The 17,666-nt window shown below is 37.1% G+C and overlaps 1 protein-coding gene across 2 annotated transcripts in view; it reads left to right on the top strand.

Moving 5' to 3' along the window:
• The first annotated feature begins 3,080 nt into the window (after nucleotides 1-3,080).
• Nucleotides 3,081-17,666, top strand: part of mta1 (metastasis associated 1) — a 37,264-nt gene continuing 22,678 nt past the window's right edge. Inside the window, exons 1-2 of one of the 2 annotated variants that reach the window (XM_078798922.1) lie at nucleotides 3,081-3,355; nucleotides 14,950-15,017. In XM_078798922.1, coding sequence (XP_078655048.1) covers nucleotides 3,328-3,355; nucleotides 14,950-15,017 — 96 coding nt within the window. In that variant the 5' untranslated portion in view covers nucleotides 3,081-3,327. The remainder of the gene's footprint in view (nucleotides 3,356-14,949; nucleotides 15,018-17,666) is intronic. The other variant, XM_058056335.2, reaches the window with a different exon arrangement.

Here is a 17,666-nt window from a genome sequence, read left to right as displayed (position 1 = left end):
CGAGGATGATTTTGAGTCCTAAAATAACCTAGTTTAGTACGGACAAATAGTTTTTTAACGTTAAAGACTAGCTACCAGTTTTGAGTCCTCACTGAACTTAGCATACAAGTTTTTGGAAACACTGAACACAACTAGGAATTTTCAAGAACTTAACGTATGGTTTTGTAAACATTGAAGACGAAACTCGTCAAAAAAACAAATGTTTCTATTTTGTAAACAGTGAAGACAGTTTAGTCTTTAACAAACCTAGAATTTGCCTTTTGGGAAACATCAAATACAGTTTCAAGTCTTTGACCAAGCTAGTGTTTCTGTGAAGACAATTTAGAGTCAAAAAAGTTAGCATTCATGGTTTTCATATACACCGAGGATGATTTTGAGTACTAAAAGAACCTAGTTTAGTACGGACAAATAGTTTTTTAACGTTAAAGACTAGCTACCAGTTTTGAGTCCTCACTGAACTTAGCATACAAGTTTTTGGAAACACTGAACGCAACTTGGAATTTCCAAGAACTTAAAGTATGGTTTTGTAAACATTGAAGACAAAACTCTTCAATTAACCAAATGTTTCTATTTTGTAAACAGTGAAGACAGTTTAGTCGTCAACAAAGCTGTTGAAACTAGCGTACGTTTTTTTCTGTGAAGACAATTTAGAAGCAACAATTTTTTTTCCCCGAAACGTTAGTAACACTGAAAACTATTAAACTATTTAACATTCAGTAAAACTATTGTACGTGTTTTCGGAATCACCAAAGACAGTTATGACCGAAGTTAGCATAAGAGTTTTTGGACACACTGAACCTACCGTAGGTTTTTCGTAAACGTTAATGAGTCCCAAAAATTATTAACTAATGTTTTTAACTAATCGCGCAGATCCATCGTTAGCGCGTACCATAGACAAACCATTCATATGTATCTATGGACAATTTGGAGTCGACAATCAAGCTAACGTGCGTGTTTTTTGAATGTGGGAGGAAACCAGAGTACTTGGTACACTTAGTGGGTGTTTTTTCTGTGAACAAAGACAAATTCCAGTCAACAAGCTTTGTAAACGGCGAAGACAATTTAGTTTTTGATGTTTCTGGCATTTGCCTTTCCGGAAACATTTCACGTCTTGGATGAAACTAGCGTACGTTTTTGTCTGTGAAGACAATTTAGAAGCAACAAATTTTTTTTCTAAACACTTTTTTTTCCAAACGTTATTAAAACTGAAAACAAATTGGATTCTGATGAAGCTATTTTGGCACGTGTTAAACTATTTAACATTCAGTAAAACTATTGTACGTGTTTTCGAAAACAGTTGTGACCGAAGTTAGCATAATAGTTTTTGGACACACTGAAGACAATTAAAAATTTTCAGGAAATTAATGTACGATTTTGTTAACTTTGAACGTAATATTGGTGTTTTTGGAAAAACAATCTAGTCTTCATCGCATTTACCTCCGTAGAAACATCGAATATGTTTCTGTGAAAACGATTAAGAGACAACAAAAATAGCATACGTCCTTTTCATAAACATTGAGGACGATTTCAAACATCTTTGATGAACCTACCATAGGTTTTTCGTAAACGTTAACGAGTCCCAAAAATTATTATTATTATTATTTTTAAACTATTTTTTTTAACTAATCGCGCGGATCCATCGTTAGCGCGTAACATAGACAAACCATTCATATGTACCTATGGACAAGCTAACGTGCGTGTTTTTTGAATGTCGGAGGAAACCAGAGAACTTATTACACTTAATGGGTGTTTTTTTCTGTGAACACTGAAGACAAATTCCAGTCAACAAACTTTGTAAACGGCGAAGACAATTTTTTTGATTTGCCTTTCTGGAAAAATTTCACTTCTTGGATGAAACTAGCGTACGTTTTTGTCTGTGAAGACAATTTAGAAGCAACATTTTTTTTTCCCGAAACGTTATTAACACTGAAAACAAATTGGATTCTCATGAAGCTATTTTGGCACGTGTTAAACTATTTAACATTCAGTAAAACTATTGTACGTGTTTTCGGAAACAGTTGTGACCGAAGTTAGCATACAAGTTTTTGGACACACTGAAGACAATTTTTCAGGAAATTAATGTACGATTTTGTTAACTTTGAACCTAATATTGGTGTTTTTGGAAAAACAGTCTAGTCTTCATCGCATTTACCTCCGTAGAAACATCGAATATGTTTCTGTGGAAACGATTAAGAGACAACAAAAATAGCATACGTCCTTTTCATAAACATTGAGGACGATTTCAAACATCTTTGATGAACCTACCATAGGTTTTTCGTAAATGTTAACGAGTCCCAAAAATTACAATTTTTTTTTTTAATTAATTTTTTCAACTAATCGCGCGGATCCATCGTTAGCGCGTAACATATACAAACCATTCATATGTACCTATGGACAAGCTAACGTGCGTGTTTTTTGAATGTCGGAGGAAACCAGAGAACTTATTACACTTAATGGGTGTTTTTTTCTGTGAACACTGAAGACAAATTCCAGTCAACAAACTTTGTAAACGGCGAAGACAATTTTTTTGATTTGCCTTTCTGGAAAAATTTCACTTCTTGGATGAAACTAGCATACGTTTTTGTCTGTGAAGACAATTTAGAAGCAACAAATGTTTTTTTCCCGAAACGTTATTAACACTGAAAACAAATTGGATTCTCATGAAGCTATTTTGGCACGTGTTAAACTATTTAACATTCAGTAAAGCTATTGTACATGTTTTCGAAAACAGTTGTGACCGAAGTTAGCATACAAGTTTTTGGACACACTGAAGATTGGAGACAAGTTTTCAACTTTAAGTACTTTTATGAACCTTCTCAATGTGCTACATACATAACATTAGTGTTTTTAGGTGATTATTAGTACAATGACATTTTAGTGATCAATATGTTAAATTACACACACTTATTTTCCATTCATTTGTGCCCTGAACCAGTTGCTAGTAAAAGTAATGAAGTAACCTAGCTAGAGCAAGTAGCATAGAAATGGACGTACAGAGCTAATGCGGCTAAATTGTATAACAGCTACATGCTAAAGATGCTAGTAGCGAGGGGAAGTCGAATTAAACCCGATTAGCGATCAATTAAAGCGGGCATTTGTCAGCCAGTTCATCGCCGAACACACACTGCATGGATCCCGGCCTGCGAGGGCGTACTGTCCCTTTAAGGTCTCCAGGCTGCTCTGTGTCGTATCGATCCATCCACCATTTTCCAACACACAGCGGCGGCAGCACAGCTAAAGGGGGCTCCGGCGGGGCGAGCGGACCAGAGCGAGAGAGCCACCCCCCTCTACCTGGAGAGGAAGCCCGGCACCGGCGGGCAGGCAGCCATGGCGGCCAACATGTACCGGGTCGGAGGTAAGGCGGCGGGCTCGGTGGGGGTGGAAGCAGAGCCGAGAAGTCGGCGGGGGTTTGTGTCGACACTCGCCGCTGGACCCGCCATGGTTTCACCGCGGTTGTGTTGATGCGGTTTCTCCGTCTTTTTTTTTTTTTTTTTTTAACCATATTTTCCTCGCTAAAATAGCCTCGCTTGGTGATGATGATAATAATAATAATAATGGTGGTCGATGTGTGGTGATGAAGAGTCGTGGCTCGCTTTTGTTCCTTTTGTGCTTCTCTTTATTTTAAAATAACAAACTACTCCAATGCTGATGCACCTAAAGTAACACACAAAATGATCCAGTTAACATTTAAGCTACCGATGTTTGCATTTATTCTCAAAGTTTTGCGTGCTATTAAACTATTGTGTCCACGCAAAGTAACACGACTTACCTGCATAAACATCCACGTAGATCTCATTTGGATGCTAAAAGTACAATGTGGAGACCACACACAAATATGTGGCCCAGCACGAATATGTACACACAATAATACTCACAGTAGTACACCTGCAAACAATGCAATAGTTTTGTATTGTTTGTACTTTGCAGTGGTGTACAGCTGCTGGCGTACAAGTCCAAATATTACAACTTCATGGAATATTTGAACACAATCATTTCTGTAAAGACACACACGAAATCAAATGAGAGCTAAATTGCTTTTATTGTTGTGAGGCGCATTTATGATAAGTGGAAATATGGCCGACAAACCGCAGAACTGATCAAATTTGTAAGTACAGTTACCAAAATGGGAGTGAGCATTCATACGTTTTCTATGCCGCTTATCGTCGCTACTGTGTGGGATTTTTTTTTTTTTGGAATGTGGTAGGAAACCGGAGTACCCGGAGAAAACCCACGCATACGCGGGGAGAACATGCAAACTCCACACAGAGATGCCCAAGCGGAGAATCGAACCCAGGTCCCGATCTCCAGACTGTGTGGCCAACATGCTAACCACTAAAGTAAAATAGGCTATTCATTCATTTTCTACCGCTTTTCCCCATGAGGGTCACGGGGGATGCTGGAGCCTATCCCGGCTGTCTTCGGGCGAGAGGCAGGGTCCACCCTGGACTGGTCGCCAGCCAGCCAATCACAGGGCACATATAGACAAACAACCATTCACACTCACATTCATACCTATGGACAATTTGGAGTCGCTAATTAACTTAGCATGTTTTGGGAATGTGGGAGGTAACCGGAGTACCCGGAGAAAACCCACGCATACACAGGGAGAACATGCAAATTTCCCAAGCGGAGAATCGAACCCAGGTCTTCCGGACTGTGTGGCCAACATGCTAACCAAACTTCAGAGTACAAGCATTAAAGTAAAATAGGCCGTTTATCAGCTGATCAAAATTTAAGAGCTCAGCTGATTTAGTGCGAGGTATTCCCACCTTCATGATTGCTCGACGGCAAAGGCAGAAAAGCTATCTCTCTTTGATTGTGTTGGCATTGTTGAGCTGCACAAGTGAGGCCTCGCGCAGTGTGCCATTGCTGCTGAAGTTGGACGCAGTAAGACGGGCATTTCAAACTTGTTATACAACCTTGATTTCTAAAAAATAAAAAAAAACCTTTAACTGTATTATGGAAAGCAGGAAGTGAACAAATGTAAAAGAAACAATACAAGCAGTTGATGTTTGCTAAATACAAGGATGAAGAGTCTTGAACCAGTCATGATGTGCTATATATATCACTATATTGACACTTACTATGGTATGGTCATTGTAAATAAAAAAATTAAAAAATATAAATAAAATTAATAAAAATTAATCAAATTAAAAAACATTTTTTTTCAATTTTTAAAAACTATATTAGGAAATCAGGAAGTGAACAAATGTAACAGTTACTGATTGTAAAAGTACCAGATGGAGGGGTAGGATTTAATAAGCTTTGCTTCTTCCTACTCCTTTTGGACATGTGGAACTGGGAACTGATTATGGGATGCACTCAATTGTAATCTGATGCATGTTCAAATGAAATTAAACCATTACCATAATATTCTGGTCCCTTTTGAGATACTTGAGAGGCCCCAACTAGTAGAACCACACCACCCCAACAAGGATTTCGGGACAAAATTATGCTAAATTATCTCCAGAATGTCAGAATTTTGAAAAAAAGGTCATTAGATTGTGAAGGTGTACTTAATGAGATGTACTAATCCGGGCCGGATCAGTGTACTAGCTTAAAACTCGAGCCCCACGTACATTACAAGTCCCCCCTAAAGACCGTTGAAATAAACAAAATTGTACATTGGTTGGAAAATGCTAGGTTTTCGGATAGAGCATTAAGGGTTCCCCAAAAATTCCAGACTGCTATGTGTTGTCCTCATAACGGTTTTTCCCATTGGAAATCATGTAATGGGCTGCACGGTGGTTGAGTGGTTAGCGCGCAGACCTCACCGCTAGGAGATCCGGGTTCAATCCCACCCTCGGTTATCTCTGTGTGGAGTTTGCATGTTCTCCCCGTGAATGTTGGTTTTCTCCGGGTACTCCGGTTTCCTCCCACATTCCAAAAACACGCTAGGTTAATTAGCGACTCCAAATTGTCCATAGGTATGAATGTGAGTGTGAATGGTTGTTTGTTTATATGTGCCTTGTGATTGGCTGGCGACCAGTCCAAACAGCTGGGATAGGCTCCAGCACTCCCCGCGAGGATAAGCAGTAGAAAACGAATGAATGAAATCATTTAACGTGAAATGAATGCCTTCCGAATACTTTATTACGTCACTTTCTAAACACACATGCAAGTTTACCAGCCTAGAGCGCAACTAAATAAAACTAAAATCAAGCAAAACTACTCATTCTCTGAAGGACAGCGGCCTTTAATTGGCGTTATAGCCTAGCATAACCATAAAAATACCAAAGAGGAAGCAACTTCCAACGAGGTGTGGTGCGACACGTCACATGATTAAACATTAAATTAAACATAATTTAATCGGTTATAGCGCTATTTTTGAACATTAGGATGACATAATTCCTCATTTCAGTTGTTTCTCCTGCTACACTTGTCATTGACATAATAACAGATATTAAAACAATATTTGTTGTTTTTTGTGAGCTGGCGTGTGCGTACTCCTGCAGAATAGAGGAAGCGATTGATTACATTTAGAGCAGCGGTCTCAAACTCAATTTACTTGGGGGCCACTGGAGCTCGGGTCTGGGTGAGACTGGGCCGCATCAGGTTTTCAAAAAAAAACAAAAAAAAAAAACGCATTTATTAAAAAAATTTTTTTTTTTTTTTAAACTTCGCTTTGGTTCCAATTTTCTACATATTTTCTACAAAATAAGATGAAAAATAAATAAACAAATCAAGAATAAAGAAAATCAATCAATCAGTAATAAATAAATAATTATAATAATAATAAAAATTTGTTGGTGGGTAGACAAATAATTTTTTTCAGATTAAAATGAACAAAGCATTATTAGAGCCCTGTAGACATGACAAAACACGACTATAGTCACATTTATACTCTTTTTATTTACAACATATTGCGCAACTGCAGGGTCTTGAGACACATGCTAACTCGCAAACTAGAGAGCTAGCGACCTAAACGGTAGCCTTCAAGTTATTTCCTTTAAACTTAAATAGCCAAAAACTTACCACTTCCACACGGATAGGGAGGATAACTATTAAGTTATTTAACCTTTAACATGAACATTAATTAAACGTAATAATTTTTTCTAGGTACATGATACCATACAGCATCCATATCAAACATTAAACTTTCATATCAAGGCGGGGGCCTCAAACTAGTGTCCTGCGGGCCACATTTGGCCCGCGGGCCGCGTGTTTGAGACCCCTGATTTAGAGGATCAACAATCAATAAATGTTTGCCCGGGATTTGTCTTGGCTGTGAAAAAATAGCGTGCCGTGCTACCTGAGTCGGAGCAGGATTACGCCCTCCTGAGCAGGGTGGAAAATTAACACTTAACCTGCTGAGTTTGCGAGGCTTTTCATCAACACTGTATCACCATATTGCGCTCTTTTTGCAATGACTAATTTGCCTCATTAGTGTGATTTACCTGCGTGTCCTCCTCATCTGATGTTGTGTCTCTCTAGGAATAAACTCTCTCACACTGTAGTTGAAATTAGACCTAATGGAGCAAAACAAATCCGCCACAGAGTCTAATAATTGCATTACACAACAACCATACTGTTGCACGGTATTTTAATCATCAGGCAAGAGAGCCTTTTTCCACACACAAATCTTTGTTATGTCAATACAACATTTACGAATCTTGCATTTTGCAAAAATTCCTCCCTGGTGTGGGTAAATTCTCAAATACGGATTGTACTGTATATTTAACTATTTCCGTGGTTTTTTTTTAAGGTTTTTGTTTGTCAGGGGTCACAAACACGCCAAATGTGGCCCGCAGGACACTAGTTTGAGGCCCCCGCCTTGATATGAAAGTTTAATGTTAGTTTGATATGGATGCTGTATGGTATCATGTACCCAGAAAAAATTATTACATTTAATTAATGTTCATGTTAAAGGTTAAATAACTGTTAATAGTTATCCTCCCTATCCGTGTGGAAGTGGTAAGTTTTTGGTTATTTAAGTTTAAAGGAAATAACTTGAAGGCTACCGTTTAGGTCGCTAGCTCTCCAGTTTGTGAGTTAGCATGTGTCTCAAGACCCTGCAGTTGCGCAATATGTTGTAAATAAAAAGAGTATAAATGTGACTATAGTCGTGTTTTGTCATGTCTACAGGGCTCTAATAATGCTTTGTTCATTTTAATCTGAAAAAAAATTATTTGTCTACCCACCAACTATATGTGGTTTCTTAAGTTTTTATTATTATTATTATATTTATTTATTACTGATTGATTGATTTTCTTTATTCTTGATTTGTTTATTTATTTTTCATATTATTTTGTGCAGAAAAATAAAAATTAAGATATTTGAGAACAGTGGAATTTTTTATCAGAGCTTTTATTGTAAAAAATCGGAACCAAACCAGGAGTTTTTAACCCCAGAAAAGCTGTGTTTCTGGGGGAGAAATATTATAATCTCACTGTGCCACACTTTGAAGACCCCTGTCGTAAAGGTTTTGCCCATATCAGGCTAACTTTAGTTGAAAACAATTAAGCTTAGCTCGTAGGAAGATGGCCGCCACTTTGCAAGACAAAGTAAGACTTCTTGGGAAAGCAGTGACTTCTTCCCGAATGAATGAAGCGGGTGGTCGAACAAAAGCCGCCTCTGCAGGCCTTGATGTCTTTGTTTTGCCCCGTGCAGGCCACACGCCGCTCTTCCTACACGTCTTCCCACGGCTTCCGCAGGGAAACTGTCGGTGGAAACGCTAGCTTAATATCCATCCTAGTGGGCAATAATGTCCATTCCTGTGGTCAAATAGGTTGAGACATTTATTAAAAACAGAAAAATATACAAACTTTTTCAGTGCTTTGGTTCCGATTTTCTACAATAAAAGCTCTGATAAAACATTCCACTGTTCTCAAATATCTTACTTTTTATTTTTCTGCACAAAATAAGATGAAAATTAAATAAACAAATCAAGAATAAAGAAAATCAATCAATCAGTAATAAATAAATATAATAATTATAATAAAAACTTAAGAAACCACATATAGTTGTTGGGTAGACAAATGATTTTTTTCAGATTAAAATGAACAAAGCATTATTAGAGCCCTGTAGACATGACAAAACACGACTATAGTCACATTTATACTCTTTTTATTTACAACATATTGCGCAACTGCAGGGTCTTGAGACACATGCTAACTCGCAAACTAGAGAGCTAGCGACCTAAACGGTAGCCTTCAAGTTATTTCCTTTAAAGTTAAATAGCCAAAAACTTACCACTTCCACACGGATAGGGAGGATAACTATTAACAGTTATTTAACCTTTAACATGAACATTAATCAAATGTAATAATTTTTTCTGGGTACATGATACCATACAGCATCCATATCAAACATTAAACTTTCATATCAAGGCGGGGGCCTCAAACTAGTGTCCTGCGGGCCACATTTGGCCCGCGGGCCGTGTGTTTGAGACCCCTGGTTTAGTTGGAAACTCTTTTCAAATTCTTTTCTTAGGCTTTTTCTTTCTAAAGCCGTCTCAAGTAAACTAATTATGAGGTCAGATTTCATCATGAGGCCTTTTCAGCAAGTCAGATTATCGAATAGGATAACAATATGAACATTTCATATCACCATTATTGTGACCAATATATATATATATAATATATATACAATATATGGAAGGCATACGTGTCAAGCTATTCCTCTGGTATAATGGTAATGGTTTAATTTCATTTGAACATGCATCAGATTACAATTGAGTGCATCCCATAATCAGTTCCCAGTTCCACATGTCCAAAAGGAGTAGGAAGAAGCAAAGCTTATTAAATCCTACCCCTCCATCTGGTACTTTTACAATCAATAACTGTTACATTTGTTCACTTCCTGCTTTCCTAATATAATTTTTAAAAATAAAAAAAAAGTTTTTTAATTTGATTAATTTTTATTAATTTTATTTTAATTTATTTAAAAAAAATTTAGTTACAATGACAATGTGTACCATAATAAGTGTCAATATAGAGATATATATAGCACATCATGACTGGTTCAAGACTCTTCATCCTTGTATTTAGCAAACATCAACTGCTTGTATTGTTTCTTGAATTGGCTCATCGTTGTGCATTGTTTGATTTCCTTACTCAATCCATTCCATAGTTTGATTCCACATACTGAAATGCTATGGCTAGCATAACTTAGTCCTAGCATAGAAGTGTTTCTAATGTACTTCTTCCCTGAGATCATATTTCTCCTCTCTTGTAGAGAAGTATTGGATGACATTTTTAGCTAATTGGTTATTTTTAGCCTTATGCATTATTTTAGCTGTTTGGAAATTAACTATATTAGCAAGTATTTGTGATTTTAGAAATAAGGAGTTAGTATCTTCTCGGTAGGCGGCATTATGAATTATCCTTACTGACCTTTTTTGCAGTAGATAAAGTACTACTGTGGGATCTTCAATTCACGAGTGGAAACAATATTGTTGGACATCGTTTGAATTTGAGTGATTCCGATTCCTCCTTCCGATTCTGGTTCCTAACGATTCTCGGATCAACGTTCAACGTTCTTGGATGAAATGGCTGTCCATGTGTTTTTTTTTATTAATATGATCTTTTTATGAATGACTTATTAATTACCGTGAATTTCTCCCAGCGCTATTAATGACCAGTGTATAAGTATCAAACATTGAACATGAACATAAATATTTAGAAGACTCTTTATATAGGAGTACACTGTAATCGAGTATTCTACTGAAATTTTTGTCGATTAATTGATTAATGATTATTATTTTTACAAATCTTATGAGAAACCAATTGGAGAGTGTCTTATGATGCAGAATAGACAAAGTGTAACTTAATCATGTTAATTCCGACTAAACTATGTTGAGGAAGTTAATGGTTTGATTCAGAATATATCGTTTTTTAAAAACATACTCGGGAAGGTCAATAAACGACTATTACATTGAAGAGTTTGAGTGGGACCGACATAGCAACAGCGCTATCACTGTTGCTAGGGAGCCATATCTCCAACTGCCAACTTGAAATTAACAGCGACGGAGATGAATATCCAACGCCCAACGTGGAAAAACGAATTTCATTGTGGTAAATAAATAAAGTGAATAGATTAACGCAGGGGTCTGATCAACTTCCTGGCTAAAGCTAGCATTAATGTCAGGTAAAGTACACAGCATTAGTTAGCTGGATATTTGAATTGGTCACATTTGTTTGCTTCTTTGCTGCACGGCGGTCGAATGGTGAGCGCACAGACCTCACAGCTTGGAGACAAGGGTTCATTTCCACCCTCGGCCATCTTTGTGTGGAGTTTCCTCCCACATTCCAAAAACATGCTAGGTTAATTAGCGACTCCAAATTGTCCATAGGTATGAATGTGAGTGTGAATGGTTGTTTGTCTATATGTGCCCTGTGATTGGCTGACAGGCCACCAGTCCAGGGTGTACCCCGCCTCTCGCCCCAAGACAGCTGGGATAGGCTCCAATGAATGTTTGCTTCAATGCTGGCATTTTTACTCAATTTCCGCCAAACTTGCAAGTGTTGTCGCAAACTTTTGATGATATGCTGCTGGCCAATCACCGAGCGTAGTTAAGGAAGTTAAAGAAATCAACAGTTCCGGACGAATCGGAATGTCATAACTGGTTAAAATTGATGATCGATGCCCAACCCTACTTACTCGCTACCGGCAACGTATTGATACGTTTTTTGCGCTAGAGGCAAAAAGAGGTATTGATACATTTGATGCGGTTTTAAGTCGTAAAAACTGACATTAGTGCATTTTTATAAGAACTATGCCTGCAACTTCCCATAGAAATACACACTGCAATATTGTAGACCAGGGGTCTCAAACTCAATTTACTTGGGGGCCACTGGAGCTCGGGTCTGGGTGAGACTGGGCCGCATCAGGTTTTCCCAAAAAAAAAAAAAAAAAATTATTAAAAACATTTATTAAAAACAAAAAAATTTACAAAAATTTGCTTTGGTTCCAATTTTCTACAATAAAAGCTCTGATAAAACATTCCACTGTTATCAAATATCTTACTTTTTATTTTTCTACACAAAATAAGATGAAAAATAAATAAACAAATCAATAATAAAGAAAATCAATCAGTAATAAATAAATATAATAATAATAATAATAATAATAATAATAATAATAATAATAATAATAAAACGGCAAATAAAAACTTAAGAAACCACATATAGTTGGTGGGTAGACAAATAATTTTTTTCAAATTAAAATGAGCCCTGTAGACATGACAAAACACGACTATAGTCACATTTATACTCTTTATTTACAACATATTGCGCAACTGCAGGGTCTTGAGACACATGCTAACTCGCAAACTAGAGAGCTAGCGACCTAAACTGTAGCCTTCAAGTTATTTCCTTTCAACTTAAATAGCCAAAAACTTACCACTTCCACACGGATAGGGAGGATAACTATTAACAGTTATTTAACCTTTAACATGAACATTAATACAGCATCCGTATCAAACTTGCGCGGGCCGCACTAACATTAAACAAGGCGGGGGCCTCAAGCTAGTGTCCTGCGGGCCACATTTGGCCCACGGGCCGCGTGTTTGAGACCCCTGTTGTACGTGATCAAAAAGTCTTTTGATACTATCACTGTACTTTAAAATGCCGTCTTTTGCTTTTTGCTTCCTCTTTCTTCTGTGTTTTGAAGTTGTCTCGGTGGCCTGGTTCAAATCAACCCGGCAAAGGGGGGGGGGGGGGGGGGGTGGGTTGGCTCATGCAAACATGGACTGCGTCGTGACATCACGGTCTTGCAGGGACGGCAGTTGGCCAAGGCTGGAAGTGAATGGAGGACAGAGGGTGTGGGTTTATTTCTCGGCTTGAGGCCGCGGGAGGGATGATGGGAAACGGAGAGGCGGAGTGACGCGAACGCGACACCCTCCCACTTCCTCTCCCGCTTCTCCCACAGCAGCCCATTCGTGACTTTTTTCCCTCCTCCACTCTTGGTATTTCCTTACAGGCTTTGGAAGTCCATGCCCAGTATTCCACCTTTTTTTCGCAAAGAAATAGCACGACAGTGTCTCGTTGTGTCCTGACGTCATCCGGCCTGCGATTTAATGGCTCCCTCGAGATGCTGACTGCCGAGAGCCGCGGGCAAACATCCACGTTTTCGTCTCGGTGGTTAGCATCCTAACGGTCTCATCGGCAGACTAGCGTCTCCGCTATTTGATTGGTGGTTTGATCCGCACAAGAAAGGAAAATAAACGTTGTTTGTGATTTATAAAGGGGATGTAGTAAAAACCAAAATAATACCACCAGAGTAAAGTCCTACAGCTGTAAGAGAGTAATAAAAGGAATTTTAGGAGGAAAAAGTAGCAATATTTCCAAGCTTAAAGTCGGAATTCTACTGGAATAAAGTAATAATTTTCAAAGTATGAAGTTGCAAATTTGTATGAATACAGTCTTAATTTTACAAGAAAAAAACAAAAATTCAGATGACTAAAGATATAAATTAATAGATGTATAAATACAGTAAATATACATTAATTAAAATGGGAATTTCATTTAATAAATGAAGGTATTGCGCCAATAGATTGGTTAATGTTGGCCCATTTCTACAAAGAACACGAATAAATTAACAAAACAAATTACCGTGACATATCAGTTGTAGTTTTACGGAAATAAAGTTAAATCTTATTCAATAAAATAACATGACTGAATGAGGGAACTTCTAATTCCACTTTGAGTACCATTTGCATTTTTTGCCTAAAAAAATGCCAGGATGTAAACAAACAAAAGGATGTCCGAACGCCATTTTGGCATGTACTAGGTGATGTCATGTCGATGGGGAAATAAAAGCCTAGTATTTGTTTTTTTTTCTGCTGTTTTTTTCCCTAAGTGAATTTTTCAAAAATTTAAATTGTAAGCTTAATTAAAAATGCATTTAGTTTTATTTTGCAGCTTTTTTTGGCAGTATTTTTTTCTTTAATATTTCATCTGTGTTGTTAAAATAACATTATTTTTCCTGACCTTCCCAGTTTCAAAAAACTGAAAATTATTTTTATTTTTATTTTTATTTTTATTTTTATTTTTATTTTTATTTTTATTTTTATTTTTATTTTTATTTTTATTTTTATTTTTATTTTTATTTTTATTTTTATTTTTATTTTTATTTTTATTTTTATTTATTTAACTCCATTCTTCTGTAAAGTGTCCTTGAGTATTTTGAAAAGCGTTATACAAATAAAATGTATTATTATTATAATAAGTAAAATTGAGACTTTTTTCCTCACCAGAATACAATTTTTTTTCTCCAAATATTTTGCCTTTATTGTCATAAAAATTCAGCTGTTTTTCCATTTCTGTTGTTTTCTTTTATTTTCAAACTATCTCCACTTTCGCTCTGTAAATGCTTAGTATGACTTATTCACTTAATATTTTGACATAACTTTTTCTGCAAGATAATTTTCCCCAAATCCCAACTTTATTTGTTTAGTTTTTCATGTTGCAACATATTGCAAACATGTTTAATATTTCAACGTTATGCTTGTAAAATGTTATTTTGCCTCATTCGCTGATTTTCTTTTTCAATTTTTGGCAATTTCTAGCTTGGTCGCCCAAGGGGGCGTTGTGGGGGATGGGTGAGTGTGTGTGTGTTTCGGGGAGGTTGGTGGTGGTGTTGGTGGGTGGGGGGGGTCTAGGAGGAGAATAGGCGCTCTAGGCAGCCAACCAAGTGCAGGGTATAATCTGACAGCACTCAGCCAAGACACATGCCGGGCTAAGACCAGGCGCCCCACCAAGCCTGGGGGCCTGCGGGGACATCCTGGTGAGCGCTAAGCCTCCAATGAGTCTGGAGCCATGCCAGGAGCCATACAAACACACACACACACATGTAGAAGGTATGCGTTGCCAAAACAATAAACAATAACATTGTACATGTGAGAGTAGTGATAACATAACGTACGACTGTGATATCTATATTTTATTGAAGACCTTCATACTTTGCTCATTTTCCACCCCACATGTCCTTCTCTTTGCTCCCTTGCAGATTACGTATATTTTGAGAACTCCTCCAGTAACCCACTGCTGATCAGGAGGATAGAGGAGCTGAATAAGGTGAGCGTGGGTCTCCGTTTGTGGGTGCGTGTTTTCGTTTATCAATAACGCTGATTTAATGGCCGGCATCCTTCAGAATGCATCTCTTTTAAATAATTAACCCACACTTGGAATCAGTATGCACGGCTGCACTCGTTTGCAATGACTGGTGGTAAAACACAGACATACGTAAGTCGCACTGGAGTATAATTCACAAGGCCAAAAATACATCATTAGGTAGAAAAAAACATACATAAGTCACTTCGGAGTATAAGTCACACAAGGCCAAAAATGCATAATTAGCTAGAACAAAAACATACATAAGTCGCACTGGAGTATAAGTCGCACAAGGCCAAACATACATCAGTAGGTAGAAAAAGACATACATAAGTCGCACTGGAGTATAAGTCGCACAAGGCCAAAAATGCATAATTAGCTAGAAAAAAAACATACATAAGTCGCACTGGAGTATATGTCGCACAAGGCCAAAAATGCATCATTAGCAAGAAAAAAAAAACATAAGTCGCTTCGGAGTATAAGTCGCACAAGGCCAAAAATGCATCATTAGCTAGAAAAAAAACATACATAAGTCGCACAAGGCCAAAAATGCATAATTAGCTAGAACAAAAACATACATAAGTCGCACTGGAGTATAAGTCGCACAAGGCCAAAAATGCATAATTAGCTAGAAAAAAAACATACATAAGTCGCACTGGAGTATAAGTCGCACAAGGCCAAAAATACATCATTAGGTAGAAAAAAACATACATAAGTCGCACTGGAGTATAAGTCGCACAAGGCCAAAAATGCATAATTATCTAGAAAAAAACATACATAGGTCGCTTCGGAGTATAATACGCACAAGGCCAAAAATACATAATTAGCTAGAAAAAAACATACATAAGTCGCACTGGAGTATAAGTCACACAAGGCCAAAAATACATCATTAGGTAGAAAAAAACATACATAAGTCGCACTGGAGTATAAGTTGCACAAGGCCAAAAATGCATAATTAGCTAGAAAAAAACATACATAAGTCGCTTCGGAGTATAAGTCGCACAAGGCCAAAAATGCATAATTAGCTAGAAAAAAAACATACATAAGTTGCACTGGAGTATAAGTCACACAAGGCCAAAAATGCATAATTAGCTAGGAAAAAAAAACATACATAAGTCGCACTGGAGTATAAGTTGCAAAAGGCCAAAAATACATATTTAGCGAGAAAAAAACCATACATAAGTTGCACTGGAGTATAAGTCGCACAAGGCCAAAAATGCATAATTAGCTAGAAAAAAAACATACATAAGTTGCACTGGAGTATAAGTTGCACAAGGCCAAAAATACATAATTAGCTAGAAAAAAACATACATAAGTCGCACAAGGCCAAAAATGCATAACTAGCTAGAAAAAAACATACATAAGTCGCTTCGGAGTATAAGTCGCATAAGGCCAAAAATGCATAATTAGCTAGAAAAAAAACATACATAAGTCGCTTCAGAGTATAAGTCACACAAGGCCAAAAATACATAATTAGCTAGAAAAAAACATACACAAGTCGCACTGGAGTATAAGTCGCACAAGGCCAAAAATGCATCATTAGCTAGAAAAAAAACATACATAAGTCGCACAAGGCCAAAAATGCATAATTAGCTAAAAAAAAACATACATAAGTCGCTTCGGAGTATAAGTCGCACAAGGCCAAAAATGCATAATTAGCTAGAACAAAAACATACATAAGTCGCACTGGAGTATAAGTCGCACAAGGCCAAAAATGCATAATTAGCTAGAACAAAAACATACATAAGTCGCACTGGAGTATAAGTCGCACAAGGACAAAAATGCATAAGTAGCTAGAAAAAAACATATGTAAGTCGCACTGTAGTATAAGTCGCACAAGGCCAAAAATGCATAATTAGCTAGTAAAAAAAACATACATAAGTCGCACTGAAGTATAAGTCGCACAAGGCCAAAAATACATCATTAGGTAGAAAAAAAACATGCATAAGTCGCACAAGGCCAAAAATGCATAATTAGCTAGAAAAAAAAACAACTTATAGTCTGGAAAATCCGTTATATGACAATACATTGTAAAGTTACTACGTTTCCTTGCATTGCTCCTCACGAGGCTACACTCTGAGACAATAAGACTGTAAGACAGAAAAGAGGGATCACTACATTCATGCACTTGCAGGAAAACGGACATGCATGCACCCATGTTTTGTTTATTGTTATTTGTGATTAGTTTAGCATTTAATCGACACCCCTATAAAAAGAAAAGAAATGTAAATTTAAAGTTAAGATACTTCTAATGGTCGGAAAGAACGGGGAATGCCAAAATTTCAACCATTTTCCCATAAGGAGATCTCTTGATGTGATTTCCAGTGTCATGAATAAGAATGGCTGTTGATTTGATTAGTGTACTTATTCTCCGGTTGCATGCATGACTGGCTCAGGGCAACAAATCAATGGCTAAATGAGTATTATGGCTTTTTTACACTTCATTATTTTGCCCCAGGAAATCAATAGAGTTCTATACATAAATGCTCCTATATGAAGTCATCACATTGGCAATATTTATGCTTGAACATAACATGCCATGTTTTTTGGGGGGCAGCCAAACTTAAGATGGAACCTTTTATTTTATGTGTTTTTTTTAATCTAGATGTGTGT

The sequence above is a fragment of the Doryrhamphus excisus genome, linkage group LG19 (genome assembly GCF_037039965.1).
Source record: "Doryrhamphus excisus strain RoL-2023G ecotype Guam linkage group LG19, RoL_Dexc_Guam_v1.1, whole genome shotgun sequence".
Taxonomy (NCBI): domain Eukaryota; kingdom Metazoa; phylum Chordata; class Actinopteri; order Syngnathiformes; family Syngnathidae; genus Doryrhamphus; species Doryrhamphus excisus.
Note: the sequence above shows the minus strand (reverse complement) of the source record. Positions and strands in the feature narration are given on the sequence as shown.